The 24,104-nt window shown below is 41.7% G+C and overlaps 1 protein-coding gene across 1 annotated transcript in view; it reads right to left on the bottom strand.

The window, feature by feature from the left end:
- SLC10A7 (solute carrier family 10 member 7) overlaps window positions 1–24,104 on the bottom strand; it is a 205,552-nt gene that overhangs the window by 164,732 nt on the left and 16,716 nt on the right. The window contains exon 2 of the mRNA XM_088447969.1: window positions 15,833–15,915. Coding sequence (XP_088304095.1) covers window positions 15,833–15,915 — 83 coding nt within the window. The remainder of the gene's footprint in view (window positions 1–15,832; window positions 15,916–24,104) is intronic.

The following is a 24,104-nucleotide window of genomic DNA, read 5'->3' as shown; positions in this document are numbered from 1 at the left end:
GGACAGCTACATGGAGGTGTAAGTGATGTGGGACAGTTATGTATAGGTGTTGTATTGATGGGAAAGTGTTTTTGACCACGCAGGTGGGAGGTAATACTGTTTTTCCAACATTTTAAAAAACTTGTATCAAACACTTAAAAAACACATGAAACAATTGAAAGCACCCCAAAATACAAGATGTTAATTTGCTGAAAATCTGGTCCATTTTCCAGTGTTTGGGAGCACATTATAATTGTTATTTGTTCCCATACATTACCAGATTTTCCTTCCCACCAGACAGATTGGACAGATATATCTATAGGTGTTTACGCAGCATAAGAACATCCAATACTTTAATTATATCCACTAAAAGCCTTCTTAAGATGGGTACACACTGACAGATATATCTGTGCAATCTGTCTGGTGGAAAGGAAACTCTGGTCTGTCTTCCAGGGTTTTGGAGCAAATTTCTATTAGTATTTGCTCCCATACATTACCAGATTTTCCTTCCCACCAGACAGATTGGACAGATATATCTGTCAGTGTGTGCCCAGCTTAATACTGTTTTGCTAACTTATTTGCCGATTTTTGATGGTTCATGGTGATTTTCCCACTCTTTCATGCACTTTACCTAGGTTGCATATTGTAGAAATAACGCTCTACATCGCCATGATCTTTGCAAACGCTCGTTTACTATTTAATTCCTAGAAACGTACTTCATGAAAATTAGCTGCAACATGTTTGACTTTTAAGGTGCAATTTTGCCCTTCCAAATTGAACTCTCCCCCATGGACGTCATGGTGGCAAAGTGGTTAGCATTGCTGACTCAGAGGCGGAAGACTGCGCCCCTTGTGTTTGCCCGTTTCCTTCAAGCTTCTACAACCATACTGGAAGCAGAAACTGATGCACAATATTATTACACCACTTAAACAACAAAAATTATTTATCCCTTTTGTGCCCTGATCTCCCAAAGTGGCCAGCTCATAGTTACCAACTTTGTGAGACTCATCTCCTAGAGGGGGTGGTCCCATGGATAACTGATGGGGATAGGACATGATTTGTTGCATTTTATAGCAGGCGGCAGTTATTTATATGGTACCCACATATTTGGCAGAGCTTTACAGAGAATGTTTGCCATTCACATCAGTCCCTGCCCCAGTGGAGCTTACACTCTATGTACACACACACACGATAACTTTGTTCACAGCAATTTGCGTCATCACTGCCCTGCACCACCCAGTTTATTGCAGAAGTGGACAGGATACGGGAGGGATATCTGCTCTCCCAGGATTCAGAGAGTTTCCTGAAATGTGGCAGTTTCCCGGATATTCCAGGAGAGTAAGGACCTCATTCAGAGTCGGTTGAAGCGGCCGCACAGTCGTACGCGTAAAGGGGCCGTATATGCAAATGATTACCTCGCAAGTTGCGTCCCTAAGTTCGGTTCGGTAGTTGGCCGACCAAGGGGAGGAAGCGGTCAGAAGACAAAAAAATACGCCCCCTTCTCGTACGCATTGCACGTCATCTCCGGGCATATAAGGATTAATCAAGACCATCGACAACCATCGAAACTGGTCGTAGAGCTTACGGTTGACCATACCCTCTCTTAAGCTCTACGATCATGTCAGTGTAAAAACTCCCATATCACATGTGCCATGTCGCTACTTTGTTAATTTTGCACTCCCATAAACCGTATGCACTCCCACAAAACGCCGTCCGCATAATTAGGCACGCCTGCGTTCAGATCTCCACTCCCCCGTTTTCAAGCACCTTCCCCTGTTACCACCCACAAACGCCTCAAACTGTCACTCAAACTACCGACCTGGCTGTGTTCAAGGAAAGAGAAATTTCTGATCGTAGCGGCCAGTTTGCGCACGCGCATTGCGAACTGTATGCATGGGCAGTATAGCGAACATCGGTGGCGTACGACCGTGCGGCCGCTTCGACCGACTCTGAATGAGGTCCTAAGTGTGGCCTGGTTAGGTGCTCATTAGAGAATATAAATTATACATGCAATAATATATCACATACACACGCTGGATAAGTCAGCTCATTGGGCTAATTGATAGTAATTCGGCAAATCATAAAGAAGAGATAAAATGCTTCTATTATGAAATCACCATTTTGATATTAGAAAAAAAAAAAAAAACCATTGCTCATCATCATGAAGTCGACTTCTTTTCGCTCATTTGGAAATGAATAATAAAGACATACAAAAATGGAATCTTACGAATGCTGGGCATACACTGTCAGATAAAAGCATCTGTCAGACCAACAGTCCAATTTTCTGACCTGCTAAAAGCATCAGATATCTTGGCCATAAGCTGCCCATACACTAGGCGATTAAATTGAGCGATTGAATGATAACATCGTTATCATTCATTAATAGTTTGCAAATCTTTCACTAAAATGTATAAAACAATCAGCGATGCGCGCTCTCGCTGTTCATTTTAGACATCTATCATCGGGCAAACATGCTGAACAACCTGACGATAACATCAGGTTGAGCATTTTAGCAGATGATTGATGTGCCTACACTGAACGACTGATCGTTCAGTGTAGGCACATCACAGACTGACAAACGACTGCACGATTACAATGTCGTAATCGTGCAGTCTTTTGCCTGTCTTCTGGTGGATGGGCAGCATTACACTGACAGATATTTCATCACAACCCACGGATTTGTTTTTCCATAAAATCAGCCAGGCTCTCTCATATTATTGTTCCCTCACAGAGGAGAGACAATGGACTTTGAAGGCTCTAAAGCAGATATCTACTGTGGACCCTCCAGTTACGTCAGCAGCTGAAGCCTCCATAGGTTTCTATGAGGGCTGCAAATGCAGTCAGATTTACAAGCTGTGGAATGCAAAGCACCTGAAGATGGTGTTGTGCTGCTGTAGACTATGAGCTAAACTTTTTAGATATCACCAGAAGAGGGTTCCAACAGAGCCCCTCCCTAGCCATTTACTTTCCGGATATGCCTCATCTTTGTGTACTAGCCAGCAGGAAGGGTCTTTTTTAAACTACCTTTGATAAAGTGGAATGAGATTTGAATACTAGGGGTATATTTACTAAAGTGTGGGTTTCTAGAATTGGAGTTGTTGCCCACAGCAACCAATCAGATTTTACTTAATATATAGCTAGCACCTTCTACAAGATAATAGCTACAGTCTGATTGGTTACTATGGGCAACATCCCCACTTCTAAAAACCTGCACTATAATAAATATACCCCCTAGCCTCCAGAAAGGTTTCCAACGTAAATACTAGCCTACGCTGTGTACAGTGCGCTTTGTGTAACACTAAAGTAGTATTTTTTTAATTTATGCTAACCAGTGGAAATAGGTTTTGCATACTGGCGACCAGTATGGTATTAGCTATGAATATTAGCCAAGTTGTGTGGATTTCAGTGGAAATTCCAAAATCCCAATCCTCAAAGGGAAAGATCGAACAGAATAATAGGCAGTGTTTAGTAAGCATTTGGGGAAGATCAGGGCTCAATTTTGGGTGGCTTGGGTTTGCCTTATTTTGTCCCAATTTCCCATGTTTCAATGTTGGGAGGTATGTACTACTCATATGAATATTTAGAAACTAGACAATTTGCCCAAGCCGGCAAGTAAATGCCTAGATATGGTAATTCAAATATGAAACACTCTTGAGGGCTTCCTTACCTTGTTCTTCCATAAAACAGATGGCTGCTCCTTCGGTTACTCACTCACCGACTCTCTAAAGCTTCAAATGAAGCCTGCGGCCTTGCCCACAGGCGTAGAGTCTATGCGGTAATTCCTGGCATGAACAGCAGCTTTTGCAAATAACTTTGGAATGTTTTTCTCCACTAATAAGATTTGTGGCTTCACTGTTGCCATCACTGAGTGATCACTAAAAATAAATCACTAAAAAAGAATGAAATGATCTAACATTTATTCCAATCAATGTGTCACACCTGAGGATTGGTTTGGGTTGGAACAGGCATGGAAGACTGAAAAGGGGATTTCAGAGGCGTGGATGAACTTGGGTGGTTTGAGCCAGGACTTCCTCATGTATTTATGTGAGGAGGTGGAGATACGGCAGTGGATGATGGGCCTGAAGACGAGAACAGGAATAGAATGTCTTTATTGAACAACAGGTTGGAATGGAACTGGATATAGAGTACTGAATGAGCAGAATCGCATTAGGACTGATGATGCTGGATTGAGAGCTGGAACAGTTTGAGACCGATATTAATGATTTGAAGAACTTGATGGATTTGAATCTGATGGTGAATTGATGAACGTTATCCGTTTTAAACCGATGTAGAAGAATTAAAAGAACTTAATGGATATGAGTCAGATATTAATGAATTGATGAACTTGATCGATTGGGATAGTTCAAATACAGAGTACCTGGGAGGTCAGCACTGAGCTGCAACTTCAGCAATAAAAGCGACGTTGTACTGGTAACAGAGGCCTGTTTGGAAAAGGAATTTATAAAGGTTGGATGCTGCGATCAGCTGGTCTGGGAGAAGAGCTCTGAGTGGAGGAAGAGCGTCAGGTGACAGAGTCCAACATGGCTTCACCCATGCTGTTGTTTAGTAGGGAACGCTGGCGTGCAGCCTGTGTGCCATCATGCTGGGAAGACACGCTGTGAGCAAGGGGCTGCGAAGAGGCATCCAGTGACGTACGGTGAGGTAAATGGCTGGGGAGGCACTGGCTAGTATCAGAGCCAGATTTACAGACACATATATGAGAACCTGAGGGCTCATGTGGGCATTATACAATGGTGCAGCAGTATATAGTGCTGGAAATTTAGTGTGTTTTGATCAGGGATGTGTGGGAAAGGTAGACAGGGGAGGCAGTGCCTCACCTGCCATACACTTTTTACTCCAGAGTTTTGATTATAAAATAATTAGAATAATACACATTTCTAATATTTTCTTTACATTTTTCTTATAATTTTTATAGTCAAAACTCTGGAGTAAACCTAAGTATGACAGGAAAGGCTCTGCCTCACCTGACCGCACATCACTGGAGCCATCTCCATGCTCAGTAATAGGACACTGAACAGACAGGGCAGGAGCAGCACATACAGACCTCAGCACCAGCCAGGAGCTATGTGCAGCGTGAGCGGACCTCTGTGCTATCCTGGACAGGCACCGGAGCGGCAAGAAAGTGATTATAACCGATTGGAGCATGACACAATGTAGATAGTTTAAGACACCTATATATTTTTTCCTAAGCCATTTATAAACTGAAATATATTATAAAATATATATATATATATACACACACATACATACATATATATATATATATGTGTGTGTGTGTGTGTGTATGTATATTAGGGATGTGCAGGCTCGGATAGGTTCGAGTTTGCACGTGGAGTTCGGATTTTTCCCTCCAAAAAAACGGAACTCAGAACGAGGCAAAACGTCATCTTACATGGACGAACATCATCATTCCTGGACAAAAGACCAGGAATGATGATGTTCGTCCATGTAAGATGACGTTTTGCCTCGTTCTGAGTTCCGTTTTTTTGGAGGGAAAAATCCGAACTCCACGTGCAAACTCGAGCCTATCCGAGCCTGCACATCCCTAATGTGTGTGTATATATATATATATATATATATATATATATATATAACATAAAACACACACACGCATGTGGAAGGGCACTCCCTTATATAGTTAAATGCCAGGGTGCCATCCAAAGGGAGTAAATATACTTGCAGTAATCCCTGGATCCCAGGAACAAGGCATCACTCCTCAGACTTAATAAAGTGCAAAAAATAAAAAAATTACTTTATTCCATAAATAATCAACGTTTCAAGGCCTCTGGGGTCTCTTCATCAGGATGTGATATACAAAAGAGTTACAATTATAAAAAGGTAAGCACCTGTTTTTCACACTTTTGTATATCAAACCCTGATGAAAAGGCCCCAGAGGCCTTGAAACGTTGATTATTTATGGAATAAAGTAATTTCTTGCACTTTACCAAGTCCGAGGCGTGCCACCTTGTTCCTATCATATTATGAGCACCAGCTAATGAGCATCAGCTAATATCCAGAGTAACCGGCGTGTGCAGTATGGACAGTAGCTAGACGGACTGAGAGTGACTCAATAAGGTGTTGGTAGGTTGGCACAGGTAGCTGGAGCCATGCCGACTGCAGTGCATCCCACAGCTGCTGGAGGGTGCGTGGTGGGATGCGAGGTTCATGCTAATGGTAAGCTACTTCACTCTAGCGTGTCGGTCGGTCGGTCCTCACGCACCTTCATAGCCGACGTTCACCTCTCACATCAATGGCACATGATGCTCTGCAGTTTCCACGTCGGTTATTCGCTATGGTGCCATTTGTCCAGTCACGATACACCGTCACCACAGCAGCACGCAAATAGTTCACAAACTGCGCTGTTTCAGAAATACTGCCACCCTTGGCCCAAAAGCCAATAATCATCCCTTTTTGCAAATCAGATAAATCGCCCCTTTTACCCATGACCACAATGAGTGATATGTGTGCAGATTGCCTATCGCACAGCTTATATACCCACCAAGTCAGCGCACGGCACGTGACGTACTTCATGGGCTACGCGCTGTAGAAGTCAAATAAAAAGCAAAATAATTTGTACATGGACAGTCATGCTTTGTGTAATTGGTCTATATTACAAATCAGTGAGATAATTCCCTCTAATTTCTTTGTATAACAACCTCCCTGCTCCTCCACTATTGCCTGCTATGGTCAAAAAGAAATACATCTACAAAACCCATTCAATTAAAAAATACACTTGGGGAAAAAATTTTTTTTTAATGAAAGGTAATCTGCCACTCCTACTTCCCCCTCCATAGAGCATGTATGCTGCCACAACTTGGCATGCTTACAGATTCAGCGCATATACATACAGTCACACTCCTGCACTGTGGTGAGCACGGAGACAGTCTGTATGTGACTTCAAATGCTCTTCATGCATGACATTACAGACATGGCGCTGTCTTTGTGTCTTTTCAGAAGATATTTCAGATGAGGGCTCATAGAAGGCCACTTCGCAATAATCCAATGTTACGTACTTATCCATTAGTGAGTGCTTTTAGCTGTGTGTTTTGGGCCATTATCCTGTTGGAGGACCCATAACTTGTGACAGAGACAGAGTTTTCTGATACTGGGCAGTGTGATTTACTCCAAAATGAGTTGAGAGTCTTGAGATTTCATTGTGCCCAGCACAGATTCAAGGTACCCCGTGCCAGGCGCAACAAACCTGCCCCAAAACATAACAGCCTCCTCTATGTTTCACAGTATGCATTGTGCTTGTTTCTTTGAAAGTTTAATTTTTCATCTGTGAACATAGAGCCGATAAGACTTGCCAAAAAGCTCCAGTTTGGACTCATCTGTCCAAAGGACATTCCCCCAGAAGCATAATGGCTTGTCAATATGCATTTTAACAATTCCAGTCTGGCTTTTATATATTGTTTTTCAAAAGTAGAGTGTTCTTCCAAGGAGCACACAGTTGCTCAAGGAGCACAAGATGATGCGATCAGACACTGATGCACCTTGACGTTCAACTTGTATCTCTTTGGAAGTTTATCTACAGTCTCACTAGCCTTCTGTTTAATCTGGGGTCGATTTTCCTCTTGAGGTCGCTTTCAGTGAGATTGGACTTTAAACTTCTCAATAATATTTGGAACTGTAGTTGCAGGAACATCAAGCTCCTTGGAGATGGTCTTCTAGCCTTTACCATTAATGTGCTTGTCTATAATCTTCTTTCTGATCTCAGACAACTCCCTACTTTGCTTTCTTTGGTCCATGTTCTGTGTGGTGCACATGATGATACCCTACAGCTGAGTGACTACAATTCTGTATTTAAATAGGCTGAATGACTAATTTAAAGATTGAAGACACGTGTGTAGCTAATTCAAGAAAGCAATCAGTTATTATTAGGATTTCTTATACCACTTTAACACAGAATTTTCCCAAATACCCGGAATTTGAGTACCAGGTCGTTTTACCCGTCCCAGCCTGAACCCCCTTTCACATAGAAATGCAAATTACTGGGTCATACATTTCTTCCCGGTAATTTGCGGATCAACCCAGGTATTTTTTATTTGTGAAATTGTCAACCCGGGTCAAACTTGCCAGGTTTCCGACCCTGGTAAATACTAGGGTCAAAGTCCTGGGAATTAAAACCCGGGTTGACCCTTTCACACAGAAAAAGGACCTTTGTTGATCAGCAAACTACTGGGTAAAAGTGCTTAACCCGGTAATTTGCTTTTCTGTGTGAAAGGGGTATAAGTGGTACCAAGAAATCTGTCAAGGCCATTAGACAATATCTTCAGAGAATAAGCAATAATTTATCTCTTTTCTCATGTTTATTTGCTCTCTTCTATGACATACCAAAGGCATGTAGCTAGACATGAGGCAATAGCCTTTAATATCATTACTTTTCAGGAGTAATGCAGTATTCTTTCAATGAGCTGTAAGAGCATCAACAAATTTGTCCACGTCTGTATATGGGGCCATTGTATATCTAAAATAAGTTTGAAACAGTCTACAAATATATGTATTGTGTCATTTCAGATTGGCTTGTGTTCCTGGATGTGTTAGCGTTTAAGTGATAATAATCAGCTTATAAATTAGGAAGTTCCCTAATGAAAAACAATCAATGTCAGGAAGTAGGATGCACACGGACTGATGCATAGTACACGTATGCAATATAATAGAAGGCAGAAATGAGGCTTTGATTACACCAATCTCACGCTTTGTAAGTGGTAGCCCCATGGTGTTCAACAAACTATAGATTTCCTGAATGTGAGGATATAAAAATGCTTTTAGGATATATTAAAACAAACAACATGGGAAATCGAACAAGTGATTGCAGTGAAAATAAAGACATGCATGTATTTCTTGCACAAATATTTAACTTTTCATTTCCGTTTGACATCTATTATACGAATCTCCATTCTACATTTTCCCTGTTGGTACATGAATTACATTTGTAGGATTTTGAGGTTTTTGCTGTGCTTTAATAACCATCCTCTTGAGATGCTCAGATAAATAAACGCAATTTGTCTCCAAGCTTCATTTGTAGCTGTGGCATCATACGTTCCATTAACATTTTCATGCACGTTGCTCTTATTTAATAGCTCAGAATCCAGAGCGGGGAAATACATGACAATGCAAATGTAATTAAATAATAGAACAATTGGACTATAAATTACCAGAGTTAGGAGCCCAGGTTAAGGCATGATGACAAACTCCAGTTACCTGATCAGTGCAATGGAACACTTAGGTCAAGTTATCCCTTTTAAGACCTGGACAGATCTTAGTGTAAGTCAGCAGTGAGGGAGAAGAGGAGCGGTATTAAAAAGCACCTTGAACATGGAAAGCTACAGTATTTATAGCATATGGACAATGGATAGAGACATGTAAACATGAAGGCCTAGGAGAAAGCAGAGATATGCGTTTGTCATTTTTATTAACTTTTTATGTAGTTTCCACCAGATGCCACCAGTGCTATAAGCCATGCAACAGTGATGCAAATTGTGAAATACAAAGTGAACATTTCTTAGAGTAAAAGGACAACTCCATATGTCATTAATAAACGAGGCAACTCACCAGAGCTGGTACTGGTAACCGCTGCTTCCCCAAAGCATGAACTAATGGGAAAAATGCGGTAAAACCTCCAAAAATGCATTTTTGGAGGGTTTTACCGCATTTTCCATATGTACAAAGCACCAAAATGTTTTGTCTCAGTGGGTAACGCCATCTTGAGGAAGCGTTACCCAATAGAAGCCTATGGCCTTCTTTTTAGGAAGCCTCCCATGAGAGGGATCCAATCTGATCCCTCCCATCTCCCCCCCCCCCCCCCCGCAGCTCTCTGTGCATGCGCAGAAGGACGCTAGAGGGGCTTCTGGGTGTTAAACCAGGAAGTCCCTCTATGCTAGGACATCGCAAAGGACAGCTCTGATTGGGAGAGTTGTGCTTTGCGATTTTCAACACATTTCTAGGCACATCCCTCCCACAGTCTGCATTGACCAATAGTCAACACAACCATTTATTGTGCTGTCCAATCAGCAGTGCTGAGTAACTATGAAACTGTAGATTTCCTCAGCACTTTTACTACTTGGGCCTTGGTAGGTGTGGGGGAGATAATGTATCTGCATGGACTGCGCCTTTAAATTAAACATTCTAAATCCAGAGTGACTGAAACTGTAGCCCAAATAGGACCATTTGATTATGAAGTTTTACTGAGCATATCTGACTTGACAATTTCTCCTTTACAGTACATGAAGACGCAGTTGCTGATGTGACAGTAGAATGCTGCATTTTTAAAGCAAGAAAAGCATTCTGTAGCAACATGGCTCTGAATTGAAAATGCTGCTTTAATAAAACAGCACAAGTTTCTGAGTACAATAACTCTGCATGTAGCCTTAAAAACAAGATATGAACACTTTAATCTTTGCATGTAATGACATATAGAAGTTTATTTGTAATTTGACTAATCATAAAATAAGAATTTGGATGGAGTTATGCTTACAACTTTCTATGTGCAAAGGCCTAAGTCGGTTTAGTTAATCATGTGCAAGATGCTCATACTGAATCTTGCTCTGTACAGCCATCCGCACCTCATGGGTATTACGGTTTTATGGTCACCCTCTTAGCAACATTCAAGTTGTTGCACTTGTTCTGCTATGAATGCGTGCAGTCTGTCCTGGCCAAAACTCATGCTATGTATACAGAAGTGATCACATCCACATTTCCATACAGACATTTAACAAAATTTGACAATTATCAATTTGATGAACAAAATTTGGTGTTTGCTTACTATGGGGGAGATGTATCAAGTCTGGAGAGAGATAGTGTGGAGAAGTTGTGCACAGTAACCAATCCACGTCTATCACAATCTTTGAAAAGACAGACACTGATTGGTTGCTTTGGGCAACTAATCCACTTTCTCTCTCTCCAAGGATTGATACATCTTCCGTTAAAGAGAAGTATATTTCTAAAGGTGCGTACACACGGTACGATATCTATAAACGATATGAAAGATAACGTTCAACGATACATCGTTCATTTTTATTTAGTGAACGACCAACGATGCACGTTCCAGCATGAACGATAACGATGTCTATGATCGTCCATACATGCAGGCCAACTCACGATATCGTCAATTTTCCCTGTTCAAGTTGAAAGATCTCTTTGAAAGATATCTTTCAAGATGTTGGTGGTACAGATCGTACCATGTATACGCAGCTTTACACAAATACGTCTTACAGATTATTATCTTCCAAAAATGGATCAAGGTAGTGTGAACATTACAATTCCTATACAGCAAACGGACAAGCCTGCTGAAACTTATGCTTTTCCAAGCTTGCTATGTCCCATGGTATAAAGCACCTGAATGACACATGTACATTTTGTGTCCAGTGTTATTGCTTAGTGTGACTATATGATGAAATCTCAGAAAAATTAAAAAGGTTTTCTGTACAGGCGATAGTCTGGATTACCTTTCTGCTGGCAACCAGTGCATTTGTTTTTATTCACCAAGCATAGAGGGGTGTGGTATGAAAGATTGACCTTGTATAGACAGTCAATAGGTCAACACCAGATGGTCGACAGGGTCAAATGGTCAACACACAAACTGCCAACACTTTGTTTTGTTATTTTAACTGAAATATTCACCCTAAACCTCCCCCTAGTGCCTAACCCTTAACCATCCCGTTCCCGAACCTAACCCTCCGCCAAGTGCCTAACCATAAACCTAACCCAAAAGTCATGAAAAAACTGTGTCAACCTTTTCTGTGTCAACTATTTAGTGTCAACCTTTTGACAGTGTCGACTGTTTAAGTGTCAATTGACCCTGTAGACATTTTTATCTTGTCGACCGTCTATCTAGACACTGTACATCTTCCATCCAGATACCAAAAATAGATCAAGTGTACCTTTCATTCATTAAGTTCTCCAGTGCAAGTAATAGTGCATTTCAGCATGTTTGCTATAGGCCTACTTATGTGCACTGTGCAGGCTTCCATTCTGTAACCTATATCAACCAAAGTAATGACTATGCTAAAATAATTCAAACAAAATAAATGTAAAATCTCACACAAGTTAACCATTGCAGTCATTGTCCTAGTTTTCAGACATTTCCTTATCTTGTGTGTCCAGATAAATGATCCTATCCCTGCAGTACCATCCCACTAAATTAGACTTTGCAAGACATTATAATTATTGTGTCTACATCGTCTCGTAAGCACCAAGGATTTCCTGTGTTTAAGAATGTAAAGGGGGGTATCCACTAGGCATATTGACAGGCGATTGCACGATAACGACTTCGTTATCGTGCAATCTCTTGTTAATCGCCTGCAAATCGGGCATGTAAATGTCAAAAACGACCAGCGATGCGTGTGCTCACTGGTAGTTTTTGCCATCTATCATCGCCCATACATGCTGGTCAACCTGACGATCCCGTCAGGTTCAGCATGTACGGAGAGCAATGGATGACAAGAAGAGAACACCTACTGTGAGCTGGGTACAGTCAGCTCTTGCTGCCGCCTTCCCTGTGCTCTCTGCAAGACACAGACGGTGACCTCTCTGCAACACACGGGAAGGGAAACAAACAGTCACAGCCTGATGACGCTGGACATGTGATCTCATGCCTAGACTGAACGTTCAGTCTAAGCACATAGAAATGACAGGACGATTACAATGTCGTAATCGTGCTCTCGTTTCTATGTCTATTAGTGGATAGGCACCTTAACAGCATTAATGAAGGAGTCAATTGCAGGGGGTTGGTAAATCATTAGTAGTAGGCCTATAATTTCAAACACTTCCTAAACATTGGCAGTATTAGTCTACAGACAAGCAAAGGTATAAAAAGTAATATTCATAGCCCTTTATTTAGAGTGCTACAGAAAGTATTTTCATCAGTAGGGAATAGAAATTATATAACAAATGTTGAGTGGCCTTTAATATCCAATGGATAGGTCACAAAATACACACAAGCAACCCAATTGTCAGACAATTCGTGCAAGTGTGGATCCCAAAATCAATGTTTATTCTATCAGAACAGGGCAATCAGCCTGCAAAATTGTGTCTTCCACTGACTGAGCAAATATGGAGCTCATTGAGATGGGTTTGATCAGTCAGCCTACAAACTGTATAACCTGGCTGTAATAAATGTTGTTGGCACCGCAGTACTCACTCTTTGGGGTACGAATAGTTAATAATGGATTACATGTTGTACATGTTGTGGCTGCAGTGCTGTTGCCTCTCGCAACAATGTGAATGGAATGAGGAACTATCGCCATTTCCTACATGGCAGCTTATGTGAGAGTGAGGTCACATACTGAATTAAACAGTGACCACAACAGGTAAATTATACTTATACACAGCTTCGGGGAAGAATTCATCATAAATTGTACAAAGTACATTCAACTAGCCCTCACACATTCACAGGTCTGGACAAGCTGATAATATTTCTTAAGTTCTATGTACTGTCATTTGCAGTTTAAAATTAATCTAACAATGTACGCAAGTTGTGCAGCTGATGTTATATAGTAAAACTTTTTAATATTACACTAACTATATACATAATAGAATAATAGATACCCTAAGTAAAACAGTAAACAGGTCAACAAATAAATTATCTGATATATTTCACTCTAACAAAACAATAGACAATGAACAAACTTCACACAATACAATTACGTACATATAGCTAGGTTACAGGTTGCTTAAAGTAGTCATGCATAGCTAGTGAAATATACTCTTCTTAATACCTTACCAATAAACAATATTCTAAGAAACAAATTATTTGTTTAACTCCTTTCACTATACAAACCTACAACAAAACAATACACTGGGCTCTATTTACTACAATCCGCATACTGAATGCGGATTGTAGTGTGATATTACCGAGTGAATTCGCATTGCAAATTCAGGCAATATCACAGGGATTTACTAGAAATCCCTTGCAGGGACAGAGCTTGCGATAAAGCTCTGTCCCTGCGGATCCCATCCGCACTCTAGTCGCGGTATTTTCGGAAAAAATACTGCGACTAAGAGCCCGCGCATGCGCCGACCCACCGCCGATGCTAGCCCCCACCGATGCTAAGCCCCGCCCCCCGCGATCGCGGATCCCCGCGACCCCCCCCTCCCTTCATTACACTTACCTGCATCCTCCTGGCCTCCGGTGATCTTCTCCGGGCTTCCCGATCAGGTGATCTCCCATACTGCACTGGGGCCCGATCACCTGATGACCGGGCAGCAGTGCACTGTGGGAGACCAGCTGACCGGAGAGGAGCCATCACCGGAGGCCCGATCACCGGTCCCTGGATTCAGGTAAGTAAAAAAAAAATATGTTTACATTTTTTTTTTTTTTTACAGCAATCAGCTTGCAGTCTGTTTAGACCACACAGCTGATTACTGGTACCGGCTCCCACCTCTGCTCTCCCCGTTAGAGCAGAGTGGGAGCCCGGTAACCGGGGGAGACCCTGCATAACGCCACCTCCAGGTGGCGTTATTATCACAGGGCTTCCCCCGGTATTTTTTTACAATTTATTTGTAGTAACTCTGGTCGGATCACATTTCCCATTACAATTATGGGAAATGCGATCTGCTTTACTAAAAATAAGTGATACCTAGGGGTTGGAGTAGAATTTTACTAATTCTACTCCAATTGCCCTGTAATAACTACAGGTGAAACTAAATTAATGAGAAAAGGGTGTGAAAACACCCTTTTTCACTTTATTTTAGTAAAAATAATCTTAATAAATAGAGCCCACAATGTACTGTCCAAGGGTAATGCGTAGTGAAATGTCAGTACTGGCTTTCCAATCCCATGGTATGTTTAAACTTCAAAGCCTCTCTGTACTATACTTCTGCCATCAGTGTATTCACTTAACTGCACTGTGTAAAGGAGAAAAAAGCAAGGTGCAGTCTGAGCTACAAAATTATGTCCCACTACTCTGTATGGAATGGGTATGTAACACCGACAGTCGGTATGCCTCCTGTCAAAATACTGACAGCGGCATCCCGATGGTCGGTATCCCAACAGTGGTTGGGTAAGTATTTCAACACCTGTCTTAAGTCGCGTGTCGGGGCTTCCGCTCTAAGTCAGGATTTAGAGCGGTGGCATCCCGGCCACCGGTCTGCTAACTACATCCCCACTGTACATGGAGGTTGGAGAATAATAGTTCTAGCCATGTACAGAGGGGACAAATAATAAACTGTAGCTAAGGCTGCACCTGTCGGAGGTGCAATGAGAGTAAAAAGTGTCAGGAGTGGAGAGTGGCACCAACAGCAAAGTACCTATTTTATGTAATATATGATGTTCAAATACAATTTTTAAAAGGGTAAATGAATAATCAAATTAGGTAGCGAATAGCTTCAATACAATGCAACATGACATAAAAAAATATATAATTGAAACGATTGTTCATTCTAGCACCCTGCACCTGTCACAACTCATGCAGTTCCTCTTTCCTGCCTGAGGTGTTGCTCTCTGCTCTGGTGCTTCTAGCACACTCTGGTCTGTATCTCAGCAGTTTGATGCATCAACTAAGTTTGCTAGAAGCACCACAGCAGAGAGCGACACCCCAGGCAGGAAAGAGGAACTGCACAAGCTTGTGACAGGTGCAGAGTGCTAGAATGAATACTACGAAACAATAACAGAAAATGTGTGTTTATAAAACCATTTTGCATTAGAAAACAAAGAGCCAATTAAAATAAAAAAAATAGTAATGAAGTTATACATGTAGCTTAAGTACCCATTACTCTAGTTTATTGGTAAAATTATCTGAAAGATCATGACCTGGACAACAAAGAATATTAAAGCCCATTGTATTCCCCTCAATGTATTCCCCTAGAAAATAAAGTCATCTTTGTACTGTACCTCTGTTTTTAATGACAATCCACTGTTAAAGAAAATAGCAGACACCGCAATATATGTTATGGTAATTTCTGGCTTCAATGGTCCTAAAAAAAATAAAAAATAAACAATGAATTAAGCGTTAACATTTATAAGCATAATTGTGGCTGTTGAAGAAAAAAAATGGCAAGTGCAAATGTACACTGGAAACAAACAGGCCGATACTGCGGCTTAAGCCAAACACCAAGTGACCAGTGTCCAATCTGACTGCATACAGTATATGAGTCAATATTTCAGAGATATTATGGCCTTTCAGTGCACAGGTCATACAGCAGGATCTGTTCATTAAAACACAGTTAGGGGGAGATGTGTCAAGCCTCGGAGAGTGATAACGTGGAGAAGTTGACCAAAGCAGCTTCTAAGGGGGTGATTCAATTGTTTGTAGCTCTCTTGTAAAGAGCCGGGAGCTATGCAATTGTTTTGGGCGACCAGCCCAACTTTGCACCAACTTTGCTATCCTATCCCACTCTACTCTGCAAAGAAAAGTTCATGATCCATAAAACTGAGGGGGGTTTCCTGTGCTTTATGTCATTCCAAAGGTTTGCAAAGGGACCGAGGTCTGGGCTCTGATTGGGCCATTCCAAGACCCTGAGCATGATGTAACAGTAGGTATGGTATTCTTTGGGCAATGAGCGGTGCTGAACTTGCATCAAACATACAGTATATTTTATAACTCAGACAATTACATTTTGAGAAGGAAATACATGAAAACAAACTTGAATGTTCTATTTTGTGATAACGGACATTTGTCTTCCCATCCTACCCCACAGCCAGATGTGCACAATACAGGAGATTTTTGTCACATGCCAGGAGTGACCAGTTCTTGCCAGAAAGTACGGCAGCTACTCTATAGCGCCCATTTGCCACACGTTATCCTCCCTGATTAGGTGTCTCCTTGACCAGTCATCAACTTCGGAGGCATGTCCTGATCTTAATAACGTCCCAGTTGTGCCACATTTTCTCCACTTACAGATGTTAACCTTCACAGTGTTCCATGGTATATATAAACCCTCTCCTAATGGTCACCTTTCAACAATGAGACGCTGTAAACAATTGAAGAAAACTATAAACAAGAGTTGGGTAGGATCCGCACTAGTCAATCCGAACCATAAATATACATTATAAAGAAGTGAAATATCATTATGAAGACCAACATTATAGTCCTAACTAGGCACAAATGAAGTAGGACTCTTAGGTTGGTGGTGCACCAGACAATATTTGTGAAAATCACAATTCAAACTATTTTGCAAAGAAGCAAAAGAACAAATCAAGTCTTTCTGGTGCACTCATTGAATAATTTAGAATAGAATAATTGAAGAGGAAAATAATAATACCATATAACAATACTTAACCTTTAATAATGAATATAAAATAATCCTAGTGTATTGCAAATATACTTCTTACTGTTAGAAATCACCAACAGTAACCAATCATAAAAATTGTAATTTCATAGATAATACAATATAATAAAGTTTATGGCGAAAATATTTCTCTCAGAGTTCCCTTATGTAATTAAATGAACAAATATTGTCAGAGAACTCGAGTAGATACACCACCTTTGTATAATGCAAAAGTATTTAATCTCATGAAATTACATACATTAATTATGAAACCAATTCAAATATATTCCAGGTCTGAACAGCTGTAATTTCTGACTAAATATCTGTGCTCATGTATCATATAATCATAATTCCACAAATGATTACATTTAGAACACATACAATTCATAATAGCCTTGACCAATGATTATTACTAATGTCACTAGTCATACACACTGAAACCAGGTATATGCACTTTCTCCTGATTTGAAACTATAACATTGCTGTATAACCCAGAACAAAACAGAGTCCCTGAGGTAATAGAACGAGGCATACAATTGAACTGAACTCAGATTGATATAATAACTGTTAGATCACTGTGATTATATACACTTGCTTAGTGACATTACAAACAGCATCATAATCTAATAACTGCTTCATTCAATCTGCAGTTTATAGATAACAGCAAACGTCTGTATGGTAATGTTTAAGAACCTTCAGTATTATAATCATAGCTGCAGGAGAATTGAGATCTTGAACAACAATAAGCACCCGTTTGATTGAACTTTGGTAAGTGACCACAGACTAATATGGAAGATATCTATACTCCATATAAATAGATACCATGGAGAAAGTTCAGTGTGCCCCAGAAATAATAGAATAGCCTAAGGACAAGCTGTATTATACGCCTTCTGCTTTCCCTTGTCTTATAAATATCAGACAAGGGATGAGAGAGGGACAAGTACAATCCTCCAGGAAACAACAGGTTAAGCGCTTCTACTGTCCCCTCTCCTCACTGTATCTCTCCTCTGGTGCTATTGAAGCATTGCAGAGAGAGAGTGTCTTGGATGAGAGAGCGCTAGAGTGATAGATGAAGGAGAGATACCTGGTGTCACAGACGGCTGCAATAGTCGGCTGCCCGGTTGATGTCAGCTGGGCTGTAGTGACAAATAGCCCATGTGTGGCTGCAGTGATCAGCTGTTCACAGTGTATCATCTAGGGCGCGCATTTCGCCTCTACAGGCTTGGTCACCTGATCTGATCGAGGGCCTGATTCAGACCCGCTCGTGAGCGCTGAGCACTCGCAAGCGGGTCGATGGTGCCCTAGTGCGCATGCGCACGACGGAGGGAGCTCCGTCGTGCGGATGCGCGAGACCTGCATAGCGACGGCCAAGCCGTCGCTATGGGTCTCGCACCAAAGGGGGCGTGCTGTTGATGGTGAGTGACAGCACGCCCCCTTTGGTGGGCGTGCCAGGGGCGTTGCTGGAACGCCTACCGTCTGGGGCCGGCCCCACTGACATCACTAGTGATGTCACTAGTGATGTCAGTGGGAGTGCATTTGGCTCTGATAGAGCCAAAAGCACTCCTGGGCTTGTGGCAGCGAGACCCTACCGTCGCAAGCCCGATGGTCGCGATGGTCTTGACCTTCGCGACCATCTTTTTGGCCGCTCGCATAAGCTGTGGGTGGTCACCCACAGCTATGCGAGCGGCCAGGAGGCCGCTCCAATTTTAGGTAGGAGGGCCCTGATTCAGAGTGAGCGCTCGTCAGAGCATCTGGCTCTGAATCAGGCCCTGAGTTCAGTTCAATTGTATGCCTCGTTCTATTACCTCAGGGACACTGTTTTGTTCCGGGTTATACAGCAATGTTATAGTTTCAAATCAGCAGAAAGTGCATATGCCTGGTTTCAGTGTGTACGACTAGTGACATTAGTAATAATCATTGGTCAAGGCTATTATGAATTGTATGTGTTCTAAATGTAATCATTCGTGGAATTATGATTATATGATACATGAGCACAGATATTTAGTCAGAAATTACAGCTGTTCAGACCTGGAATATATTTTAATTGGTTTCATAATTAATGTATGTAATTTTATGAGATTAAATACTTTTGCATTATACGAAGGTGGGAGTTCTCTGACAATATTTGTTCATTTAATTACATAAGGGAACTCTGAGAGAAATATTTTCGCCATAAACTTTATTATATTGTTTTATCTATGAAATTACAATTGTTATGATTGTTTACTGTTGGTGATTTCTAACAGTAAGAAGTATATTTGCAAAACGCTAGGATCATTTTATATTCATTATTAAAGGTTAAGTATTATTATATGGTATTATTATTTTCCTCAATTATTCTATTCTAAATTATTCAATGAGTGCACCAGAAAGACTTGATTTGTTCTTTTGCTTCTTTGCAATATAGTTTGAATTGAAGAAAACTGCAAGGAAAGCCTAAAGGAATAGAGGATCTTTACTTCGCATTAAGGGCTCGATTCAGACCAGCTCGCTAGATGCGTATGCGTATTCAGCAAAGTGACAGCAAGGTAGGCAATCACACGGCAAGGCATAAGCAGGCCCACTATGTCTTGGCGTGCGATCGCTCCATGTATGCAGACGCCCACCAGCCTGTCTTAAGACGCCCACTTGCGCACGCATCTCCAGGATGTGTATGCAACCATCGGTACAATCGGAAACGAACGCAGCGCTTGTGGTTGACCACACCCTACCGCAAGCACTTCAATGTAAAATTCAGCTAGGTGACATGTACTATAACGCTTCCTCTTAATTATGCACACCTCTGAAATGGCGTTGAGACGCTCAGGCTCGTCTGCGTTCGCATCTCCCCCGTTTCTAGTGGCCAGCCCCTGTCACCACCCACAGACGGCTTCTCCTGTCACTCATTCTGCAGTGTTGTCTATGGGCAGCGAGCGCAAACAATCGGCCGGCTGCGTGAGAATGCATCCTAGCGAGCGGGTCTGAATCAGGTACTAAATGCAATCATTTTCTTTGCTGACAGATGTATGATAATTACCACTGAACATGATTAACTTCTCTGAACACAGCTACAGCCCAGAACACCTGAGACGCTCTAAGAGGTGTGGTGTACAGTCTTTTTCTTATAACTTTGCATCTTATTTGCATTGCAGATGCACAAACACCGCTCAGTGTACTAGGGAAGCTGGGCTGCGACTAACTGCACAGGAATTACACGTACAAAGACACAGATGAAGTACAAAGGAGCTTGGCGTGAGAGAATGCAGCGGCATTGTAGCACTTCGTATACAGATTCAGACTCATTCTAACACAGATGTACAAATGTCGCACATCAAATTGATCAGTGTAATCTAGCAAAGTAGTTTGGTCGCTTCCAATTGGTTTATTTATGAGAATAAATGCACATTATGAGCGAGAAAGTCGCTCTGCACCGCCGAGTCGCCGGGACTTGGCCCTCTGGGAGGGACTGTTTATAAAGACTGAAGACCGTGTATGCAGACACATCTGTATTATAAAAAAAAGATGTGTTTAGCAGTGAACTCTGGTTACAACTAGATACACGACTCAGTATGGTGCCAATTAGCCTCTCACCCTCCCAACTTTTTAGCGAAAACAAACTTTATACAGCATCCGACCATAGTAAGTCTGCTCTCTAATCTCTGTACCCCAGAGCACACATCCTAGTGCCATTCAGTGTCCTGTGCAACTCTGTCATATCTCCATTTGCAGTTGAAGAAGTGCTGCTGGGTAGTAATAGGGTGTGCACGTAGGCAAAGGGCGTATTGTCAAGAATGGCGAGCTATACAGAGCTGTGCATGTGCAAAGATACACCTGTTTTCAGACGGACCGCTTGTGCCAAAGATAGGGCCGAGACTAGTGCTCACTGGGAGTTTCCCTTAATATTTATAGAATTGCTTGAATTATTAATGCGATTTATTGTGTTTTTGAAATTCATGTTACGTTTTGGAATACTACTCATACCCAACAAAGCACTTCCAGTGGTCCCAAAACATATTTAATAAATAATTTTTTGGATTAATACTGGGAACACACTGGCCGATACATCGTGTGTGCATCGGACAGTGTGTAACAGTGACATGTCTGAACGACATCGTTCACAGACATATCGTGTCGGTTGTGCTGCACAGCGGATGCCCAATATATCTGCAGATATATTGGGGCATCGTGCTGTGTGTACAGGTGGTCAGCCGTCCGCCCATACACTTTCTGCACGGACCGGCAATGATTGACAACTCAACTGGGCAGATGCATGTTAAATGGCCGCCCAGTTGTGATGTCAGTCATGACAGATCGTGCAGACTGTATGCAGAATTTATGTTCTGCACAGTCTGCAGATATATCTATAAGGTGTGTACCCACCTTTAAACTGTAAAGTGACTTGTCGGTTTATCTTTTATGCTGTTCTATTCTTCAGGGTTATCTCTTTTAGTTTTTACAATACTTTCAAAAGAACATGATACATCTTGCTTTAATACTTGGGGTCTGATTCAGAGTTGTACTAAAACCCGATGATTTGCAGAAAACCCAGATGTTTGAAGAAGATCTGTGCTTCACTGGCTTCAGCTGCGTGGAAATATCGGCCATCCTGAGTAACCTGAAGTCTGAATCAGGCCCTTGGTTATCAGCAAGCTGATAAAAAAAAAAATCCATATACTAAACGGTACACAAGTTATCTAATATATTACTGTATTTATTTAGCCAAAATTATAAAGTGATCACTTTTACTTCTTTTTTTTCCCAGTCTGATTCAGGTCTCAAAAGCACAAATGTAGGTTTCCTGGTTATGGGAAAAGGAAGAGAAGCACAAAAGGCAGCTAAAAATGAACCTGTCTCTTGGTTATATTTTGGCAGATTATAGAAACATGCTGAGCCTACAGCAATGTGCTGTGTGACATCTCTGCTGTAGCTTAGGTTAGAGAACAATTTGAATATTTGTCAACACAGTTTTGGAGCTGTACTGATATGTTCCAGGCAGAGAAGATTATCCCCACTGCTGAAACCACGCTGAACGACAGACCTCACAATGCAGGTCATTCAGTTCTTCAGCTCAGTTGAATTGACAGACAGGATTATATTCTGGATCTAGTCATGTTGTAGCTCACTGAGAAAAGTGAGTCATGGCAGCATAGCAAGAGGTGCCTGTATGGTTTTTCCCAATTGTACTGCAATAGCCATGTAAGCGAGCTGGAGGTCTTACATAAGAAAGGTTTAAAGTAGACAATATACATCAAGGGGGCGATTCAATTAGAGACTTGGCCGTGACGTGCCTTTCTAGAATGGCACGCTGCGACCAGCAACATCGCTAGTTTATCTTTGCACACCGTAGAGGTGCACATGAAAGCTAGCAATGTTGAACCTGCCCGCGCTGTTTGCCGGCTTAGCGCTGCGCTAGCAGCCGTGCGCCCGGCACTTTAGTCAGAGAATTCCGGTTACGGCGCCATAACATCCAAGTTAAGTCGTGAGAACAGTCATTCTCTGATTTAACCAATTCCCGACCAAGCAAACAGCGCGTTGTATTGAATATCTGCGGGAGCTCCCTCCAGCGGCTATTCATCATCGCACTGAATTGAATTCGGCCCATTGTATGTAGAATCTATTTATGAATCCTAGTGATACTAGTATAATGTATCACAAAATAAAGAGCCCATTTAACAATTATCACATTCTCCTTGCCACCTGGGTGCGATATTAACGCCCGCTAATTAACATTTATTGAACATACTAGACCTGACATGGACCAGCATCCCCTGTGACATTATTGATAGATTTCAGGCACAAAAGAAGATCCGAAAAACAGCAAAAGACAACACATGACAAGCACACAAAATGTAAAAAACACCCTTTTCTTAAATACAATCCATTCGTCCCTCTCACACTACTGTTACCTTGGAAATATTAGGAGCAAGTATCTATAAATATAGAAGCTTTGACCAATAATATGCGATATTAATGTCCATGATTGCATTGTAGCATGCGATCATAGTACCGGGATGTATGAAAAAGCCCATGCAGGGACAAGGGCCCCGAAAGGAGCTCGCCCCCCCTGTGATGTGCTGGGAGTGAAGTGACCGAGTCAGCAGTCTCTTCACTCCTGGCTTGGTGGATCCTGCGCGGTCTCCTGACCATACATGCATGGCGGCCATTGCCGGGGAGGGTTGCTATGGAACCTTCTCCGGCTAGTTTTGCGAGGTGTAGCACATAGGATACAGTGGCGGCTTATGCCATCTTTTGAAGGCGTAAGCTGCGGGGACCACGTTCAAGAAAGCCAGCATCGCATGTTCATAGAAGCCTATGGTGGTTGCAGCTGCACGCGGAAATGGAGGGACCACTGCGATCCCTCCATAATACATTCAGGGGATACTAAATATTTGCAGGTGTTTTCAGGGAATAAGCCATAAATATTTAATTATAAATGGGCCCTTAAGTGTCTAACCTGTCTATATAATTGATTGACGGACAGACAGAGGAAGGTGTGAGGGGGTTAGAATCCTTGTAATGACTGAGAAAATCTCTGGACCAGTCGGGCAAAAGCATTTTGTGTGACCACTATCTGTGCTAATTTATAGAGATGTGCAGAACAAATGAAGATGGTCTGTCACAATAGACATAATAGGACCAATCCAATTAGGTATGAGTTTGGTCCTGTGAGCAGTTCTTATGACGTCCTCGCACCGCAAATTTCAGTTGCAATCCAATTCCAAACTCATTGCTTTTTCAGAGGAAAATCGCTTTATTGTGCACACCCCCTGAGCAGGTGAAAAGGCATGTAAAATCTTTATTTTAAGGTAAAAATGTTAGTACATAGAGCAAAACCACTGCTACACTCCTCCCAATGAATAATCATTCATGGGGGGGTTTAACTAGCATACTTTGTCCAATAAAGGTGCTATGTTTGT

The sequence above is a fragment of the Taudactylus pleione genome, unplaced genomic scaffold, assembly GCF_031769625.1.
Source record: "Taudactylus pleione unplaced genomic scaffold, aTauple2 ptg000021l, whole genome shotgun sequence".
Classification (NCBI taxonomy): Eukaryota; Metazoa; Chordata; class Amphibia; order Anura; family Myobatrachidae; genus Taudactylus; species Taudactylus pleione.
This window is presented reverse-complemented; position numbering and strand designations above follow the sequence as displayed.